We start from the raw sequence: 18,077 nt of genomic DNA on the forward strand, positions 1-18,077 counted from the left end.
ACCTCTCTGGCACTGAAAATTAACTTTTACAAGTGTGGAGCCTCATTCCTTCAGATTTGAATTATTATTGGAGATTTAATTTTTTTTAAATTCATAATTTTATTTTACTTTTTCTGTATCTTTTATCTCTCTCTTAATCACATCTTTCCCTCTTTATTTTGCTTTCTGTACATGATTTTACATTGAATTAACTATTCTAACTTACACTTCCTGGTTTAGACTCTGAAAGGATTCTTCAGTCTGATTGGTTAAGGAGACACACCATTGCTTGCCCTGTTCACACAGGTCCCAGATCCCCTGTAGAGGCTGCCATGCTGAAATGGATTTTTAATCACTGCAAGTTCCAGTGCAAAAGCCCATAGAAAGTCTCTGAGCAAGTGCAAGTGTAATTAACAGCTAGCGCTGTTCATTCACCACTGGCTGCAAAATCCAGGCCATTATAACTGCAAACTATGCCACATAAAAAATGGTGCTTTATACAGTGACTACGCTTCAGAAAGTAATTCATTGTCTGTGAATCACTTTGGAACATTCTGATGATTTGAAAGGCATAATATAAATGCACAGATTTTATTTCTTTATAACCTGTGCGAGCATTACATGGTATATATAACCTGTGAGAGTAATGTTGTACAGTGTATAAACTGTGTAAAGTAGTACAACCTGCGAGATGGTGTTGCAATGTAACCTATAAGAGCAGTGTTACATATAGGGTAACGTGTAAGAGAAGTCTGAAATACAGTATAATCTCTCCATATGCTGGTTACCCTGCTCCATATTAGACTCACTCCAGCATCTCACAGCTACTAAGACAATATGCATTTAAAATCATAATGTGATTGTAATTTTTTAAGAATATCATCATGTTGTAAAAATGTATTAAAGTTGCTGTGACTTAGCTGTATGCATTCTAAGGAATAAAGCACTCCAGGTAAACTGGTAAAGTGTCCCATGAAAGTCATCCTGCAGCTGATTTACAGGAAGGGGGCTTTGAATTAATGAACGGTAGGATTATGCATCATCAGAAAAAGGCTTTCTTCTTCAGGTTCAGAGGCAGAGGTACGAAAGTGCAGCCAGCTTTGTGTAGAGCTTCTTTTACTGCTCATGCCCTCGGCATAGTCTGTCAAACTAACAAACCAGCTAAATAGGTCTTGGATGTTCAAATTGTATTGGTATCCTGCTTCTGAACATTCTTTTAAAAATACTATACCAACATAGTGTTAGGTATAAGAATAAGAAATAGTGGAACTGCTGGAAATGCATAACAAGTGAATCTGCATCTGAAAAAAAAATGATGGATAAATGTTTATTGGGCGAGGGGAGGAATCCTTCATCAAACTGAAGAAACCCATTTAAAAGGACTGAACCAAACAAAGAAAGGAGGAGAGAACATGGGAGTTCAAACGTACTCACTACTGTGACAAAAGAGGTTAAGAAATCACCACCATTAATTTCCGTGGGAGTTTACCCAATCGTCTGCAGTAACATTGGCAGAAGATCCACGGAAATGCCAGTGAAATGGTGTAAAGGGCAGAAAATCTGAAGGATCCCTGCAGAAATACTATCCCCACGTCTTGGCTCTCTGATACTCATCGATCCCTACTGGAAGTGCCCATGTGTGGACATCAGGTAAGAATTAGATAAGGGTCATCAATCAAATAGCTTGCCAACAGTCATGAATTTTGGCAAGGTACCTTGGGGTGACTGGTGGTCTTGAAACTGTACTCCATTGAGGAGTCAATATCCTCATGGATGGAGGTGGGGGAAGCTCAAAAGTTGGCAGAGAAAAATTGGCGAGGAAAAGAAAAAAATCATGACTTACATGTACTGAAGCCGAGGGTTATTGAGGAATCCTTGTTGTGAAATAAATGTCAATCCACAATTAACCAAAGTTCTAGAAAATGAAGAAGAAGAGTTCAATAAAGTAATGTTTCACTGAATAAATATCTTTCAAATGACCAGGTAATGCAATAATTTAATCCATTTGAAATACTCACAGATTTCTCAGTCCAGTGTAAGGTTCCATGTCACGTTCGTTGATACCTGACAGGTTGGGTTGGTTTGCAATGTAGCTGTTGAACAAGAAATAACCCAAGATTACTAATTGATCCAAGTACACTATCAGAGGGCTTTATCAGTTGGATTGTAACTTGCTTTGCTTGGTCACTGGCTCAATGTTACTCTAAACAATTTAGGACAAAACATGACGAGATATTTTGGCTCATAAGAAACATTTTTGTGGTAAAAACAGCTTTTACAAATGTGGTGAAAGATAATATTTTAAGTGGAATAATATAAACTATTCTTTTTCAGCAATTGACTAACACTAACTAAATATACAATGTAAATTTATATTATAATAAAACAGGGAATTAGGAGCAGAAACTGTAGTGTCCGTGTGTTGATAAAGACACTGAAGACAGGAGTTGGTTCGTAGGTATTTACTAAGCAAAGTCTGGGGGGGGTTCGAAAGGATATACACAATATACAGGCTTCTATAGCCCAAGTGGCAATTACCGGCATTACGCACACCTGTGGCCCTTAAAGGCACATACACCACAATTCCTCCCCTTTTAGCTAACCAGTACATCATATTTTAAGTAATTATTAATTACATGTTATATGCAAAATAATATACATTGCTGTAATTAATTAATTATAAGTTAGTCTCTCAGGAGGCTTCCTGACTCGGTCCGGATAACGCCTCGGGGGTGTAGTAGTTTCTGGTGGTGTAGTAGGTGCTTCTGGCAAGGCTGATTCGGCTTGAATGCCAGCGTCGGGTTCATCGGGTTCCAGTATCACCGGATCGGAGGTAGATATGGGTATCTCTACTTCATCGTTAGATGTATAGAGTGGTGGTGTAGGTTGTCCCTTTTCGGTTTGGTCAGCATGGTGCCTTATTATGCTTTCTCCGATGTCTACGGTATACATCAGTGGTCCTAGTCGTGTGCAGATAGTTCCAGGCTGCCATTTCTCGGTACGGTAGTCCCGGGCCAAAACCTGTTGGCCTATCTGGAAGGCCCTAGTTGGCTTTTCGTTCATGCCTTGAAACTGCCGGTTTTCCACGTCCCTTCTGATGTTGGGCTTGACCAAATCCAGCCGGCATCTTAGGTTTCTATTGAAGAACATCATGGCGGGAGTTTGGTTGGTAACCATACGTGTTGCATTCCTGTATGCGAATAAGAAGTTATCCACCTTGTGCTGAAGTTTTATGTCTTCATTACCCATGGCCTTTATGGCCTTCTTGAAGGTCTGGACAAACCTTTCAGCCAATCCATTGGTGGCGGGATGGTATGGGGCGGACGTGTAGTGCTTTACCCCATTGTTTTTTAAGAACTTTCTGAATTCTTCGGACACAAATTGCAGTCCATTATCAGAACAGCTCTGTTCCGGCAGCCCATTCCTGGCAAATATGGTCCTTAATACTGTGATGGTTTTTTCCGTGGTGGTGGAGGACATCTTTATTACCTCCGGCCACTTGGAGTGTGCATCAACCGCGATTAAGAACATGAGTCCATAAATGGACCAGCAAAGTCGATGTGCACCCTTTGCCAGGGAGGTGAGGGCCACTCCCATGGATGTAGAAGGGCCTGTGGTGGAGCGTTTTGGACCTTCTGGCATCCTAGGCAGCTCTTGGTCATGTCTTCGATGTCTCCATCGATACCTGGCCACCATACAAACTGGGGGCCCAGTTCGGGGGAGGAGCAGCAGCGGAGGAGGTGAGGAGCCCGGTTTAAAAACCGGCGCCAAAGGCAGAGGCCCGACCAGTTCGGGGGAGGAGCAGCAGCGGAGGAGGTGAGGAGCCCGGTTTAAAAACCGGCGCCAAAGGCAGAGGCCCGACCAGTTCGGGGGAGGAGCAGCAGCGGAGGAGGTGAGGAGCCCGGTTTAAAAACCGGCGCCAAAGGCAGAGGCCCGACCAGTTCGGGGGAGGAGCAGCAGCGGAGGAGGTGAGGAGCCCGGTTTAAAAACCGGCGCCAAAGGCAGAGGCCCGACCAGTTCGGGGGAGGAGCAGCAGCCCAGGAGCGGAGCGGAGCGGAGAGGCAGCAGTCGGCGAGACTCGGGGCCATTTAAAAAACAGCTGAGGCGGAAGTCCAGCTCTTGAGCTTTTTTTCAGAAGCGGACCTGGTGGGAAGCACCCAGGTGAAAGGTATTTAAGGAGGGTGGTGGCTTAAACCCGAGTTCCTACAGAGTAGGAACCCCCACCGCCCCCCTCCTCTAACCTAGTAGTCTTTTAGCAGCTGTCTAAAAACAGAGGTCACAAATTTTTTGGTCTCAGTTTCTTTTCAGCAGGGCAGGAACCGGGAGGAGCGGGAAGTCGGCGTAGGACCAAGGGGACAAGACCGGGAAGTCAGTGAAAGACCAGGGAGGTAAGACTAACTGGTAAGTACTTTCCTCAAACCTTCCTAGAAAGTAAAACCAAAACTAGTGGGATTTGGTTAGTTTAAAAAGGAATAAGAGGAGTACAGTATACATTGGTCTAAGTAAGCTTCGGGAAAACAAAAGTCGATGAATAAACTAAAACTAGAAAATTAAAAAGTAATATAAGGGTTAAGTCATGGCAGTAGAGCTCGGACCTGTGTCATGCTCCTCCTGTAACATGTGGGAAATCAGGGACGCTTCCTGTGTCCCTGACGACTATGTGTGCGGGAAGTGTGTCCAGCTGCAGCTCATGTGGGACCGCATGACGGCCCTTGAGCTGCAGATGGACTCACTTTGGAGCATCCACGATTCTGAGAGGGGTGTGGATAGCACATTTAGTGAGTTGGTCACACCGCAGGTTAAGGCCAGCGTAGACAGTACATGGGTGACCAAAAGGCAGAGCAAGGGCAGGAAGGTAGTGCAGAAATCCCCTGGGGTTGTCTCCCTTAGCAACAGGTTCACCGTCTTAGGTACTGTTGTCGGGGGGGGTGACGCATCGGGGGAAGGCACCAGCAGCCAGGCTCATGGCACCATGACTGGCTCTGTTGCAAAGAAGGGAGGGAAAAAGAGTGGCAGGGCTATAGTAATAGGGGATTCGATTGTAAGGGGAATAGATAGGGGTTTCTGTGGTCGCGACCGAGACTCCAGGATGGTATGTTGCCTCCCTGGTGCAAGGGTCAAGGATGTCTCGGCGCGGGTGCAGAACATTCTGGAGGGGGAGGGGGAACAGCCAGTTGTCGTGATACATGTTGGTACCAACGACGTAGCTAAAAAAAGGGAAGAGGTCCTACAAGTAGAATTTAGGGAGTTAGGAGCCAAGCTAAAAAGTAGGACCTCGAAGGTAGTAATCTCTGGATTACTACCAGTGCCACGTGCTAGTAAGAGTACAGAGAACAGGATAGTTAGGCTAAATACGTGGCTTGAGCAGTGGTGTAAGAGGGAGGGTTTTAAATTTTTGAGGCATTGGAACCAGTTTTGTGGTAGGTGTGACCTATACAAAAGGGACGGTCTACACCTGTGCAGAGATGGAACTGATGTTCTCGGGGTAATTTTTGATAAAGCAGTTCGGGAGCATTTAAACTAGTATGGCAGGGGGCTAGAAACCTATGTAGTGAAATAGAGGAAAGTGAAAGGCAGACAGAAATAAATGGTAAAAGGGTGAGGAACAAAAAACAAAGGGCCAAACTAATTCATAAAAAATGTGAGCATAAAAAAAGCCTGAGGGTTTTATACCTTAATGCGAGAAGCATCAGGAACAAGGTAGATGAATTAGCTGTGGAAATAGAGGTTAATAATTATGATCTAATTGGGATTACGGAAACATGGTTGCAGGGTGAGCAGGGCTGGGAGCTTAACATACAGGGGTATTCAGTATTTAGGAAGGATCGACAAAAAAGAAAGGGAGGAGGGGTAGCATTGCTAGTAAAAGAGGGGATAAATGCAATTGAAAAGAAGGATATTAACTCAGTTAATACAGAATCTATATGGGTGGAGCTAAGAAATAGCGAGGGGCGAAAAACATTAATAGGAGTGGTATATAGGCCTCCAAATAGTAAAATAGAGGTTAGGGAGGGCATCACGAGGGAAATTAGAGAAGCGTGCAATAAGAGCACAGCTGTCATCATAGGTGACTTTAACTTACATATAGATTGGACTAGCCTAATCAGTAAAAATAATGAGGAGGAGGAATTCCTTGAGTGTTTAAGGGATGGTTATCTGGATCAATATGTCGAGGAACCAACTCGGGAACAGGCTATATTGGACTGGGTACTGTGCAATGAGAAGGGACTAATCAGTAATCTTGTTGTACGGGGACCCTTGGGTCAGAGCGATCATAACATGATCGATTTCTCACTCGAAATGGAGAGCGAAGAAATTGACTCAGAGACTAAGGTCCTGAATTTAAACAAGGGGAATTATGATGCCATGAGACGGGAACTGAGTAGGTCTGATTGGACAACGTTCCTGGGAGGACTGGAGGTAGATAAACAATGGCAAACATTTAAAGATAGAATGACAAAATTGCAAAAATTGTTTATACCAATCTGGCATAAAAGGAAATCTAAAAAGGTGACTCAACCGTGGATAACAGGGGAAATTAGAGACAGCATAAAATCCAAAGATAGGGCGTATAAAATAGCCAAAAAAAGCGCCAGAGCGGAAGATTGGGAACAGTTTAAGATAGAGCAAAGGAGGGCAAAGGGCATGATCAAGAGGGGCAAAATAGCTTACGAAAACAAGCTGGCGGAAAATATAAAAACTAACTCCAAAAGCTTTTATAAATATATCAAAAGGAAAAGACTGGTGAAAACCAAAGTTGGTCCATTGCAGTCAGATACGGGGGAATATATAATGGGAAATAAGGAAATGGCAGATCAACTAAATGCATACTTTGGGTCAGTCTTTACGAAGGAAGACACAAAAAACCTCCCTGGGATATCGGGAAAAATAGGGACATTGGCAAAGGAGGAACTGACGCAAATCAATATCTCTAAGGATATGGTGTTAAGGAAGCTAAAGGGATTGAAGGTGGACAAATCCCCAGGGCCTGATAACATGCATCCTAGGGTACTGAAGGAGGTGGCCCTAGAGATAGCGGATGCACTAAGGATGATTTTTCAGAATTCATTAGACTCGGGAACAGTGCCGATGGATTGGAGGGTAGCTAACGTTACCCCACTATTCAAAAAGGGGGGTAGGGAAAAAGCAGGTAATTACAGACCTGTAAGCCTTACATCAGTTGTGGGCAAAATGCTGGAGTCCATCATTAAGGATGAAATAGCGGAGCACTTAGCAAATGGGGACAGGATAGGACAGAGTCAACATGGATTTACAAAGGGTAAATCGTGCTTGACTAATCTATTGGAATTTTTTGAGGGAGTAACTGGTAGAATAGATGGGGGAGAGCCAGTAGATGTGGTGTACCTGGACTTCCAAAAGGCCTTCGATAAGGTCCCACATAAAAGATTAGCATGGAAAATTGAGGCTCATGGGATAAAGGGGAAAGTTTTGGCGTGGATAGGGAACTGGCTGTCAGATAGAAAACAGAGAGTTGGAATAAACGGCTCATTTTCTGAATGGCAGGCAGTAACAAGTGGGGTACCACAGGGATCTGTCCTGGGCCCCCAGCTGTTCACAATTTACATTAATGACCTGGATCAGGGAGTCGGATGCAGCATTTCCAAATTTGCAGACGACACTAAACTAGGAGGGGGGGTGGGCTCAGAGGAAGAGACCAGGAAGCTCCAGAGCGATTTGGACAGACTGGGCGATTGGGCGGATAAATGGCAGATGCACTATAATGTGGACAAGTGCGAAGTTATCCACCTTGGGTGCAGGAACGGGAGGGCAAATTATTATTTAAATGGCAATAGATTGGGAGAGGGGGAAGTACAGAGAGACCTGGGTGTTCTTGTACACCAGTCACTGAAGGCGAGCATGCAGGTGCAACAGGCGGTCAAGAAGGCAAACGGTATGCTGGCCTTCATAGCAAAAGGGTTAGAATACAGGAACAGGGATACCTTGCTGCAGCTGTACAGGGCACTGGTGAGACCACACCTCGAGTACTGTGTACAGTTTTGGTCGCCTCATCTGAGGAAGGATGTTCTTGCCATGGAGGGGGTGCAGCGGCGATTCACCAGGCTGATACCAGGAATGGCGGGAATGACCTATGAGGAGAGACTATGTAGTTTAGGGATGTACACACTGGAGTTTAGAAGATTGAGAGGGGACCTCATAGAAGTGTATAAAATTCTGACAGGTCTAGACAGACTGGATGCAGAAGGAATGTTTCCCTTGGCGGGTGAGAACAGAACTAGAGGACATAATTTAAGGATAAGGGCTAAACCATTTAGGACAGAGATGAGGGGGAATTTCTTCACTCAGAGAGTGGTGAACCTGTGGAACTCATTGCCACAGAGGGCAGTGTACGCCAGCTCATTAAATATATTTAAGAGGGAATTAGATATATTTCTACGGGCAAAAGGGGTTAAGGGTTACGGAGAGAAGGCGGGGACGGGATACTGAATTAAAGGATCAGCCATGATCTCATCGAATGGCGGAGCAGGCACGAAGGGCCGAATGGCCTACTCCTGCTCCTATCTTCTATGTATCTATGTATAAACGCCCTAGCTAGGTTCTTCATTTTCACTCCACCCAGATGCCCCTCATGAAGCTCCTTTAGCACTTTATCCTGGAGTTTGGGTGGAATCACCACTCTGGATCCACACATCAAGGTTCCTCGGCACACTGACAGCTGTTCTCTTCTTTGCGAGAATGCTGGCAACAGTGGTTCGCCATGTGCTGGCCATCCCTTCACTGTTAAATCGTAGACCCGTGAGAGAGTCGGGTCATTTCTCGTCTCCCTTTCAATGGCAGAATTTGTCACTGGTAGACATTCCACTATGGTAGAGTGGAATATCTCTACTGGGTCTACTGTAGGTGCCTCTTCTATCATTGGCAACGGTAGGCGCGATAAACCGTCAGCATTCCCATGCTGTTTTGACCCTTTGTATTCTATGTTGTATTGGTACGCCCCTAGAAAAAGGGACCACCTCTGTAGCCTTTGTGCTGTCATAATGGGAACACCTTTTTTCGGGTTGAATCTGGAGATGAGGGGTTGATGGTCAGTCAACAAGGTAAATTTTTGTCCGTGTAGGTAATGGTTGAATTTCTTCACTCCCCATACCAGGCTGAGTGCTTCCCTGTCTATTTGGGCATAGTTACGCTCAGCTGAGTTTAATGAGCATGACGCAAAAGCTATCGGCCGTTCTGAGCCATCAGGGAATTTATGGGATAATACTGCTCCTATGCCGTAAGGGGATGCATCGCACGCCAGTCTGATTGGTAGTGATGGGTTGTAATGAGCCAAAACTTCTTCGGATGTGATTAAGTCTTTGCATTTATGGAAGGCATGTTTACAGTCTTCGTTCCATTTCCAAATCACTCCTGTCTGTAGAAGTTCATTAAGAGGGTGTAGAAGAGTTGATAAGTTCGATAAAAATTTATGATAGTAATTTATTAATCCCAGGAATGACCTTAATTGTGAAACATTTTCAGGTGCTGGGGCTTTTATAACTGCTTCAATTTTTTCAGGTGACTTATGCAACCCTTCATTATTAATTATGTGGCCACAATATGATATCTGATTTTGGAAAAATTCGCACTTGGGGCGATTTGCTCGTAGGCCCCGTTCTTTCAGCCTAGTGAGCACCTGCTCCAAATTGGCAAGGTGCTCGTTGTCGTTTTCTCCTGTTATAAGGATGTCGTCTAGGTAGCATTGAGTCCCCAGAATCCCTTGCAGGACTTGCTCCATAGCTCTTTGCCAGATAGCTGGAGCTGATGCTACTCCAAAAACCAGTCGATTGTACTGGTACAGGCCTTTGTGTGTGTTTATTGTGAGATACTTTTTAGAGGCGTCCTCAACCTCCATCTGTAGATATGCCTGTGCCAAGTCAATTTTGGTGAAACGTTTCCCTCCGGATAGTGAGGCGAAAATATCTTCTATCCTCGGAAGAGGATACTGTACTGTGTGAAGGACCGGGTTTACAGTCACCTTGAAGTCACCACAGATGTGAATTTTTCTCTGTTCTTCAGAGTTATTTTTATTCAATGCTTTTTTCATGACTGGAACGATGGGTGTTGCCCATTCGCTCCAATCTATTTTGGATAATACGCCTGCTTTTTCCAAATTCTCCAGCTCTGCCGCGACTGCTGGACGTATTGCGTATGGCACCGGTCTTGCCTTAAAACATTTTGGAATTGCTGCATCTTCCACTTTTATTGAGGCGGTGATGCCTTTCAAGGTTCCTAGTTTCTCTTGAAACACTTCTTTGGCGTTGGCCAAGATGTCTTTTAATCATTCAGGTATGATGTCATCATTGTTTTTTCCCTTACTGGTCACCGTCAGTGCCTGAATGGAGTGCCAGTCTAAACGTATCTTCCTGATCCATTCACGTCCCAACAACGGTGGACCACCATCTTGTAGAATGTATAAATACAACTTTTGTATTTCTTTGCCGTTGTATACAACAGGCACCCTTATTTTTCCTTTGGGGTATACTTTCTGCCCCGTATATGTTTTTAAGATAATGGATGTGTCTTTTAGAGGTATATGCGAAAATAGCCTCTCGTAATCTCGTCGATTTATTACGGTTAGAGCTGATCCTGTATCTAGCTCCATTTTAACTGGGGACCCTGCTATTGTGAGGGTAACCCAAATGGTTTGGTAATCGTCCTTGGCAAGTACATTATGTAATTTGAGACAGCTTAGTCTCTTGTTTTTGAAGTCGCAATCGCTCTTCTGGTCTTCGGAGCTACTGTCCGTCATCATTTGTACCTTCCTGTACTTTTCTTTATTGATTTTTTGTTTTCTGTCAGTGGATTTATTTTGTCCAGATTGGCATACCCGTGCAATGTGTCCAATCTTCCTGCATTGCCTGCATGCTTTGTCCTTGAACCAGCAGTCCCTTTGGTTATGGGTGGATCTGCCGCAGCAATAACATCTTCCGAACCCCTGTGTCATTTCATGGGTGCCGAAGTCCTGTGTCTTTTGTTGCATCTCTGCAGCTCCTTTTGCTGCTGCTTCGTATGATACAGCCATACTGAAAGCTTTGTCCAATGTTAAATCTTTTTCAGAAAGCAGTCTTTTTTGTGTTCCTTCACTTAAGAGACCGCAAACGAATTTGTCTCGAAGATAATCTGATAGTCCTGCCCCGAATTGGCAGTACTTTGATAGCTTTCTTAATTCGGTTAGGTAATCAGCGTTACTTTCATTCTTGTGTTGATTTCTCCTGAAGAACTTGAATCGTTCCGCTATCAGCAGCGGTGTTGGGTTTAAGTGCTCCTGTAGGGTATCAACAATTTCTTTAAAATTCTTGTCCTTTGGTTTGGCTGGAGTGATTAAGTTTCGTAACAGCCCGTATGTCTTTGCGCCCATTAAGTTCAGAAGTACTGAAGCTTTTTTTTCATCTTCTATTCCATTTGCAGTGCAATATACCTCTACTCTTTCCACGTATGTGGTCCAATCCTCTATTTTGCTATCAAAAGCATCAATATTACCAGATTTAGGCATTTCAGAAAAGATATGGCGTTTCCCGCGCTTTTTTTTCCTGTAGCAAAGATATGGCGCTTCCCGCGCTTTCCCGCCGCTGCTGCCGATAACAACGCTGTTTTACTGCGGTTTCCGTTTATTCACTGTTGGAGACTCGTTCCCGCCGGAGGTCTGAACGCTGATCTGCTTGCCGCGCCGGCCGTCTCCCGAGTGCTCCCTCCCAGTCCGTTATTGCTTGCCTCCGATTTCGCTGCCTGTCTCAGCTGTAGAGCCCACCGCTGGAGCCCCAGCCTGACGCCCAGGAAGGATTAGCGCAGTACCTGCCACCAGCTTGGCCAGCTGGTAAAACCACAGTTTCTCTCACTTCCTTGAGTCTTCTGGATGCCCGAGGAATCGATGTCCTTGAGCTGCTGCCGAATTGCAGGTAAGTCCGTTTCCACTTCGTCGCCACTGTAGTGTCCGTGTGTTGATAAAGACACTGAAGACAGGAGTTGGTTCATAGGTATTTACTAAGCAAAGTCTGGGGGGGGGTTCTAAAGGATATACACAATACACAGGCTTATGTAGCCCAAGTGGCAATTACCGGCATTACGCACACCTGGGGCTCTTAAAGGCACATACACCACAAAAACAAATTTAATAACTCAAGCTGGGAACCATTTGTGTTGCTGGGCTTGTCCTTGTGGCAAACAGTACAATAGAAATGAACCTTGATTTTCCATTGCCCGCCACTGGTTTGTACCTCACTGATGGCAGGTGCAACTTGCGAAATGAGGGCTATAATATCATGTTTATGGAGTGAAAGAATACAAGTTTTTTTAATGTTATCTCTCAGGACTGAAGTTAGTATTATTTCTACAGCTCTGTTTTCCATGAAAACCCCACAGCAAAGAAACCACCTGGAGCTCTCAAATTCCATTGAATGTTCAAATATTCTGGTGTTGATGTCCAGCTGGAGGTTTCTCCCTGAAACAGCAACACTCAGCAGCCATCAGTAGCTGGCACTGCGATTAACAGAGAGTTTGAATGTTCGGTACCCAAAGTGAATTGACATGTGTGGTAAACCACTTTTATCGTTCACTATCGTTACACTATGGTTATCACTGTTTATATCGTTACACTATGGTTATCACTGTTTACACTGTTGTATCACTACACAAGGTCACCTCTTGCCACGCTGTTATACCTGAGCTGACCACAGCTGACTCCGCCCATGGCTCCGCCTGCTTGCCCAAGTATAAAGGTGGTCGACTGGCTGGTATTCCTCCTTGTTGGATCCGATCACCCACGAGGGTGGGCTCTGTTATTTAGCCAATAAAAACCTATAGTTACTAACTTAACTTGTCGCTTTTCATGAACTGAATTGATAGGTATATCAATTTTATTGGCTAAATTTTGAAATGTCTACAACGGAGCAGCCAAACGACCAGTCAGGCATACAGCCCCAGCCAAACGGCCATCCACAACAGCCCCAGCAGCCGGCCTGGCTACGAGCCCTCCGGCCGCCGTACCTGGATCTAAACCCACAGGCTGCGAATTCAGCCCTCGACTTCGAACACTGGCTGAGCTGCTTCGAAGCCTACCTGGGAGAATCCGGCGTGCCTCCGGCATCCAAACTAAGAGTTCTGACCGCTCAGGTGAGCCCTAAAGTATTTGCACTCATCCGGGACATTGCCACATACGAGGACGCCCTCAACCTGCTAAAAGAACAGTATCGGAGCCCTGTAAACTCAATGTACGCCAGGCACCTCCTAAGATCCCACTCGCAACAGCCAGGAGAGTCGGTTGATGATTTCTTACAGGCGCTGCAAATACTCGGCAGTAAACTAAGAAAAGAGTATATATAAATAATGCGATTGTATATTTATACACTCAGGGATATACCTGTTTATACACTGTATGAATAGAACTGCGTTTATGTGTTCAACCATAAATGTATTATGATGCTTTGGCAACATAAGATGTACCTTATCATGCCAATAAAGCGATTTGAATTTGAATTTGAATTTGACTGTGACTTTAAAGCCGTAACAGCTGCAGAACATACAGATGGAAACATCCGAGATGCCTTCGTGAAAGGCCTTCGGTCAGACTACTCACGGCAAAGACTGCTGGAATCAAAGGACCTCGACCTGAAAACAGCTGCTATCCTCGCTCGCTCCTTGGAAGTGGCCCATCGGGACCTCGAGGCGTACTCCAGGTACTGTGCTGCGCGACCCTGGGACTCGGGCCCGACCCCGGCCGCAATACCCCTCGCACCGCCGCCTCTGGGACCTACCACGGCGTCGGTGTCCCGGAACCGATCGGGACCGCCACCCCCGGTACCGGCTGCGACATCGGAGCCCCGCGATCGGGCCGCCGGCTGCTTCTTCTGTGGCCAGGCGAAACACCCGAGGGCGCGCTGCCCTGCAAGAAACGCGACCTGCTCCAACTGCCACAAGAAAGGCCACTTCGCGAAGGCCTGCAGGGGGAAAGCCACAGACGCCAGCAGTGCCTCATGCGAGTTGTGGGGGTGGCCATCTTTCATCAAGGCCACAGATGCCAGTATCCCCTCGTGTGAGTCGTGGGGGTGGCCATCTTTGATCAAGGCCACCGACGCCGGCAGTGCCTCATGTGAGTTGTGGGGGCGGCCATCTTCTCCGCCATTTTATTCAACGTCGTGGGCGCCGCCATTTTGTTCACCACACTCGACCGCCACCTTGTCTCCAGACCTGACCACCGCCTCACCCGCAGACTACAGCAGCTCGCTCAGCCACACACTAGCCTCCGTCACACTTGACCAAGCTCGCCCGCATCACCTGTCCAAGTCCACGATGGACATCGAAGTAAATGGCCACGCCACGACCTGCCTGTTCGACAGCGGAAGCACAGAGAGTTTCATCCATCCAGACACGGTGAGCCACTACTCCCTCACTGTCCGGCCAACGCGCAACCGGATCTCGATGGCGTCGAGGTCCCATTCTACAGACATCAGCGGCTACTGTGTTGTGACCCTGTCGGTTAGGGGCACGGAGTATAAAAATTTTAAACTTCTCGTCCTGCCCCAGCTCTGCGCTGCCATCCTACTAGGGCTGGATTTCCAATCCCACCTTCAAAGTGTCACTTTGGCATACGGTGGACCCCTCCCCCCACTCACAGTCTACAACCAGCAGCTTTTAAACCGCCCACCGCGTACCACCTGCGGCCTATCCACCCTCAAGGTCCCGCCCCCCTCCCTGTTCGCTAACCTCACCCGCGACTGTAAACCCGTCGCTACCAAGAGCAGGCGGTACAGCGCCGGGGACAGAGCTTTTATTAGCTCCGAGGTGCAGCGACTCCTGAAGGAGGGCATCATCGAGGGAAGCAACAGCCCCTGGCGTGCCCAGGTCGTAGTCGTTAAGACCGGCGATAAACACCGCCTGGTCATCGACTACAGCCAAACCATAAACCGGTACACCCAGCTGGACGCATACCCCCTTCCCCGCATATCTGATATGGTCAATCAGATTGCACAGTACCGGGTATTCTCTACCATCGACCTTAAGTCGGCCTATCACCAACTCCCTATCCGCCCTGAGGACCGCCAGTATACCGCCTTCGAGGCGAATGGCCGCCTCTACCACTTCCGTAGGGTTCCCTTCGGCGTCACCAACGGGGTTTCGGTCTTCCAAAGGGAGATGGACCGGATGGTTGACCAGAACGGGCTGCATGCCATGTTCCCTTATCTAGATAACGTCACCATCTGCGGCCGCGACCGGCAGGACCATGATGTTAATCTGGAGAGATTCCTCCGTACGGCCCAACGGCTGAACCTCACCTACAATAAGGAGAAATGTGTGTTTAACACCTCGCGCCTTGCCATCCTCGGCTGCGTAGTAGAGAACGGAGTCATCGGCCCCGACCCCGAAAGAATGCGCCCCCTCACGGAGCTTCCCCTCCCCCACTGTCCAAAGGCGCTGGAGAACCCTGGGGCTCTTCGCCTACTATGCCCAATGGGTGCCCAATTATGCGGACAAAGCCAGACCCCTCATGAAGTCCACCTCCTTCCCCCTGACAGCAGAAGCATGCGCAGCGTTCTCCCTCATAAAGGGAGACATTGCTAAGGCCACAATGCACGCGGTGGATGAGTCTATCCCTTTCCAAGTGGAGAGCGATGCATCCGACTTCGCCCTAGCTGCAACCCTTAACCAGGCGGGGAGACCTGTGGCCTTCTTCTCAAGGACCCTCCAGGGCCCTGAGATCCGACACTCTTCGGTCGAGAAGGAGGCCCAGGCGATCGTGGAGGCAGTACGACGCTGGAGGCATTACCTGGCAGGCAAATTTACCCTCCTCACCGACCAGCGCTCGGTCGCTTTTATGTTTAATAACAAGCTGAGGGGCAAAATCAAGAATGACAAGATCTTGAGGTGGAGAATCGAGCTCTCCACCTACGATTATGATATCTTGTACCGGCCTGGTAAACTGAATGAACCCCCAGATGCTCTATCACGAAGTACATGCACCAACGCGCAAATTGATAGACTGCAGACCCTCCACAACGACCTCTGCCACCCCGGGGTCACCAGACTTTACCACTTCATCAAGGCCCGCAACCTGCCCTACTCCATCGAGGAGGTCAGGACCATGACCAGGAACTGCCAAACCTGTGCCGAATGCAAATCGCATTTCTTTAGGCCGGACAGAGCAAGCCTGATCAAGGCCACCCGCCCCTTCGAGCGCTTGAGCATCAATTTTAAGGGGCCCCTCCCGTCCTCTGACCGTAATGTGTACTTCCTCAACATTATTGATGAGTACTCCCGTTTCCCCTTTGCCTTCCCCTGCCCAGACATGACCAGTACCACGGTCGTCAAATGCCTGAACGACCTCTTCGCCTTGTTCGGGTTCCCGAACTATATACATAGCGACCAGAGCTCATCCTTCATGAGCGAGGAACTTCGCCAGTTCCTACTAGCGAGAGGTATTGCTGCAAGCAGGACCACCAGCTACAACCCCCGAGGGAACGGCCAGGTGGAAAGAGAGAACGCGACTGTCTGGAAGGCCGTTCTCTTAGCCTTAAAGTCTAAGGGCCTCCCAACCTCTTGCTGGCAGGAAGTCCTCCCGGCAGCGCTGCATTCCATCCGGTCACTGCTTTGCACTGCCATTAACGCCACCCCCCATGAACGAATGTTTGTTTTCCCCAGGAAGTCGACTACGGGAACCTCGCTACCAACATGGCTGACTTCTCCGGGGCCCGTCTTGCTGCGAAAGCACGTGAGGGCCCATAAAACGGACCCCCTGGTCGAGAGGGTGGACCTCCTGCACGCCAACCCCCAGTACGCCTATGTGGCATACCCAGACGGGCGGGAGGACACAGTCTCCTTACGAGACCTCACACCCTCGGGCACCCCTGAGACACCACCGTTACCCCCCACCCCCCCCCAAATCCAGCCCAGGTAGACGGCATGCCGGAACCCCACGAGCCTTCGCCGACCACGCAGACACCAGCATTAACATCGGATACTGCACCACCGCCGCCGCTGCTGCGCCGATCAGAAAGGTTTACGAGGCCTCCGGACAGACTGACATACCCGAACTGGTAGTACACTTCACCCCGCCGGACTCAAATTTAAACAAGGGGTGAATGTGGTAAACCACTTTTATCGTTCACTATCGTTACACTATGGTTATCACTGTTTATATCGTTACACTATGGTTATCACTGTTTACACTGTTGTATCACTACACAAGGGTCACCTCTTGCCACGCTGTTATACCTGGGCTGACCACAGCTGACTCCGCCCATGGCTCCGCCTGCTTGCCGAGGTATAAAGGTGGTCGACTGGCTGGTATTCCTCCTTGTTGGATCCGATCACCCACGAGGGTGGGCTCTGTTATTTAGCCAATAAAAACCTATAGTTACTAACTTAACTCGTCGCTTTTCATGAACTGAATTGATAGGTATATCAACATGCCAGCACTTTTTCAATCAAAGATAAGACTACCTCCTTTTTGAGATATTTTTCCCCCAACCCTAAAAGAAACAGGTTAATGCTTCCATTAAAATAGCAGCCAAAGAAATTCCATAAGAGCATGTTAAGCATTCCTCTGCTAACATTCAAAGAGCACAATTTTAAACATTGGTCTTTCATAGCCATGTACTATCTGCTATTTTTTTTAAATTTCTGCATGACCCAACATCCAATTCATATGACATCAAGCATTTGGAAATTAGCTACAAATTAAAAAAGAAAATAATATGAATAGAGGTTTCAGCAAGATTCAAATGAAACAAGTGGGAATTAAAGTGGTGGAGAGATTCACCAATGTAAAACAAAATATCAAGTACATAAGTCAATGAATAAAAATATAAAGGATATCAAATCACTGGAGTGTAATGTTGACATCTCAAATATGTTGCATTTTACCAACAATGTACCTTATAATGCGTCTCTCGTTGTCTTTATTTCTCTCAGCTGTGTTAGAGTACAGAACACAGGAAATGGGGATCGGGTAGGACAGTGGAGTTGAGGTCGAAGATCATAAGAACATAGGAACATAAGAAATAGGAGCAGGAATAGGCCATACGGCCCCTCGGGCCTGCTCCGCCATTCAATAGGATCATGGCTGATCCGAACCTAGACTCACGTCC

At 47.0% G+C, this 18,077-nt stretch overlaps 1 protein-coding gene across 3 annotated transcripts in view; it reads right to left on the minus strand.

The window, feature by feature from the left end:
• The window catches only part of ntrk2a (neurotrophic tyrosine kinase, receptor, type 2a), a 440,469-nt gene that overhangs the window by 370,855 nt on the left and 51,537 nt on the right, over positions 1 to 18,077 (minus strand). For all 3 annotated transcript variants that reach the window (XM_085985245.1, XM_085985243.1, XM_085985240.1), the window contains exons 2-3: positions 1,998 to 2,072; positions 1,823 to 1,894 (exon numbers count right to left, since the gene is read on the minus strand). In XM_085985245.1, coding sequence (XP_085841371.1) covers positions 1,823 to 1,894; positions 1,998 to 2,072 — 147 coding nt within the window. The remainder of the gene's footprint in view (positions 1 to 1,822; positions 1,895 to 1,997; positions 2,073 to 18,077) is intronic.

This window comes from Somniosus microcephalus, chromosome 1 (genome assembly GCF_052327205.1).
Source record: "Somniosus microcephalus isolate GS21.2 chromosome 1, FLI_Smic_1.0, whole genome shotgun sequence".
NCBI classification, from domain to species: domain Eukaryota; kingdom Metazoa; phylum Chordata; class Chondrichthyes; order Squaliformes; family Somniosidae; genus Somniosus; species Somniosus microcephalus.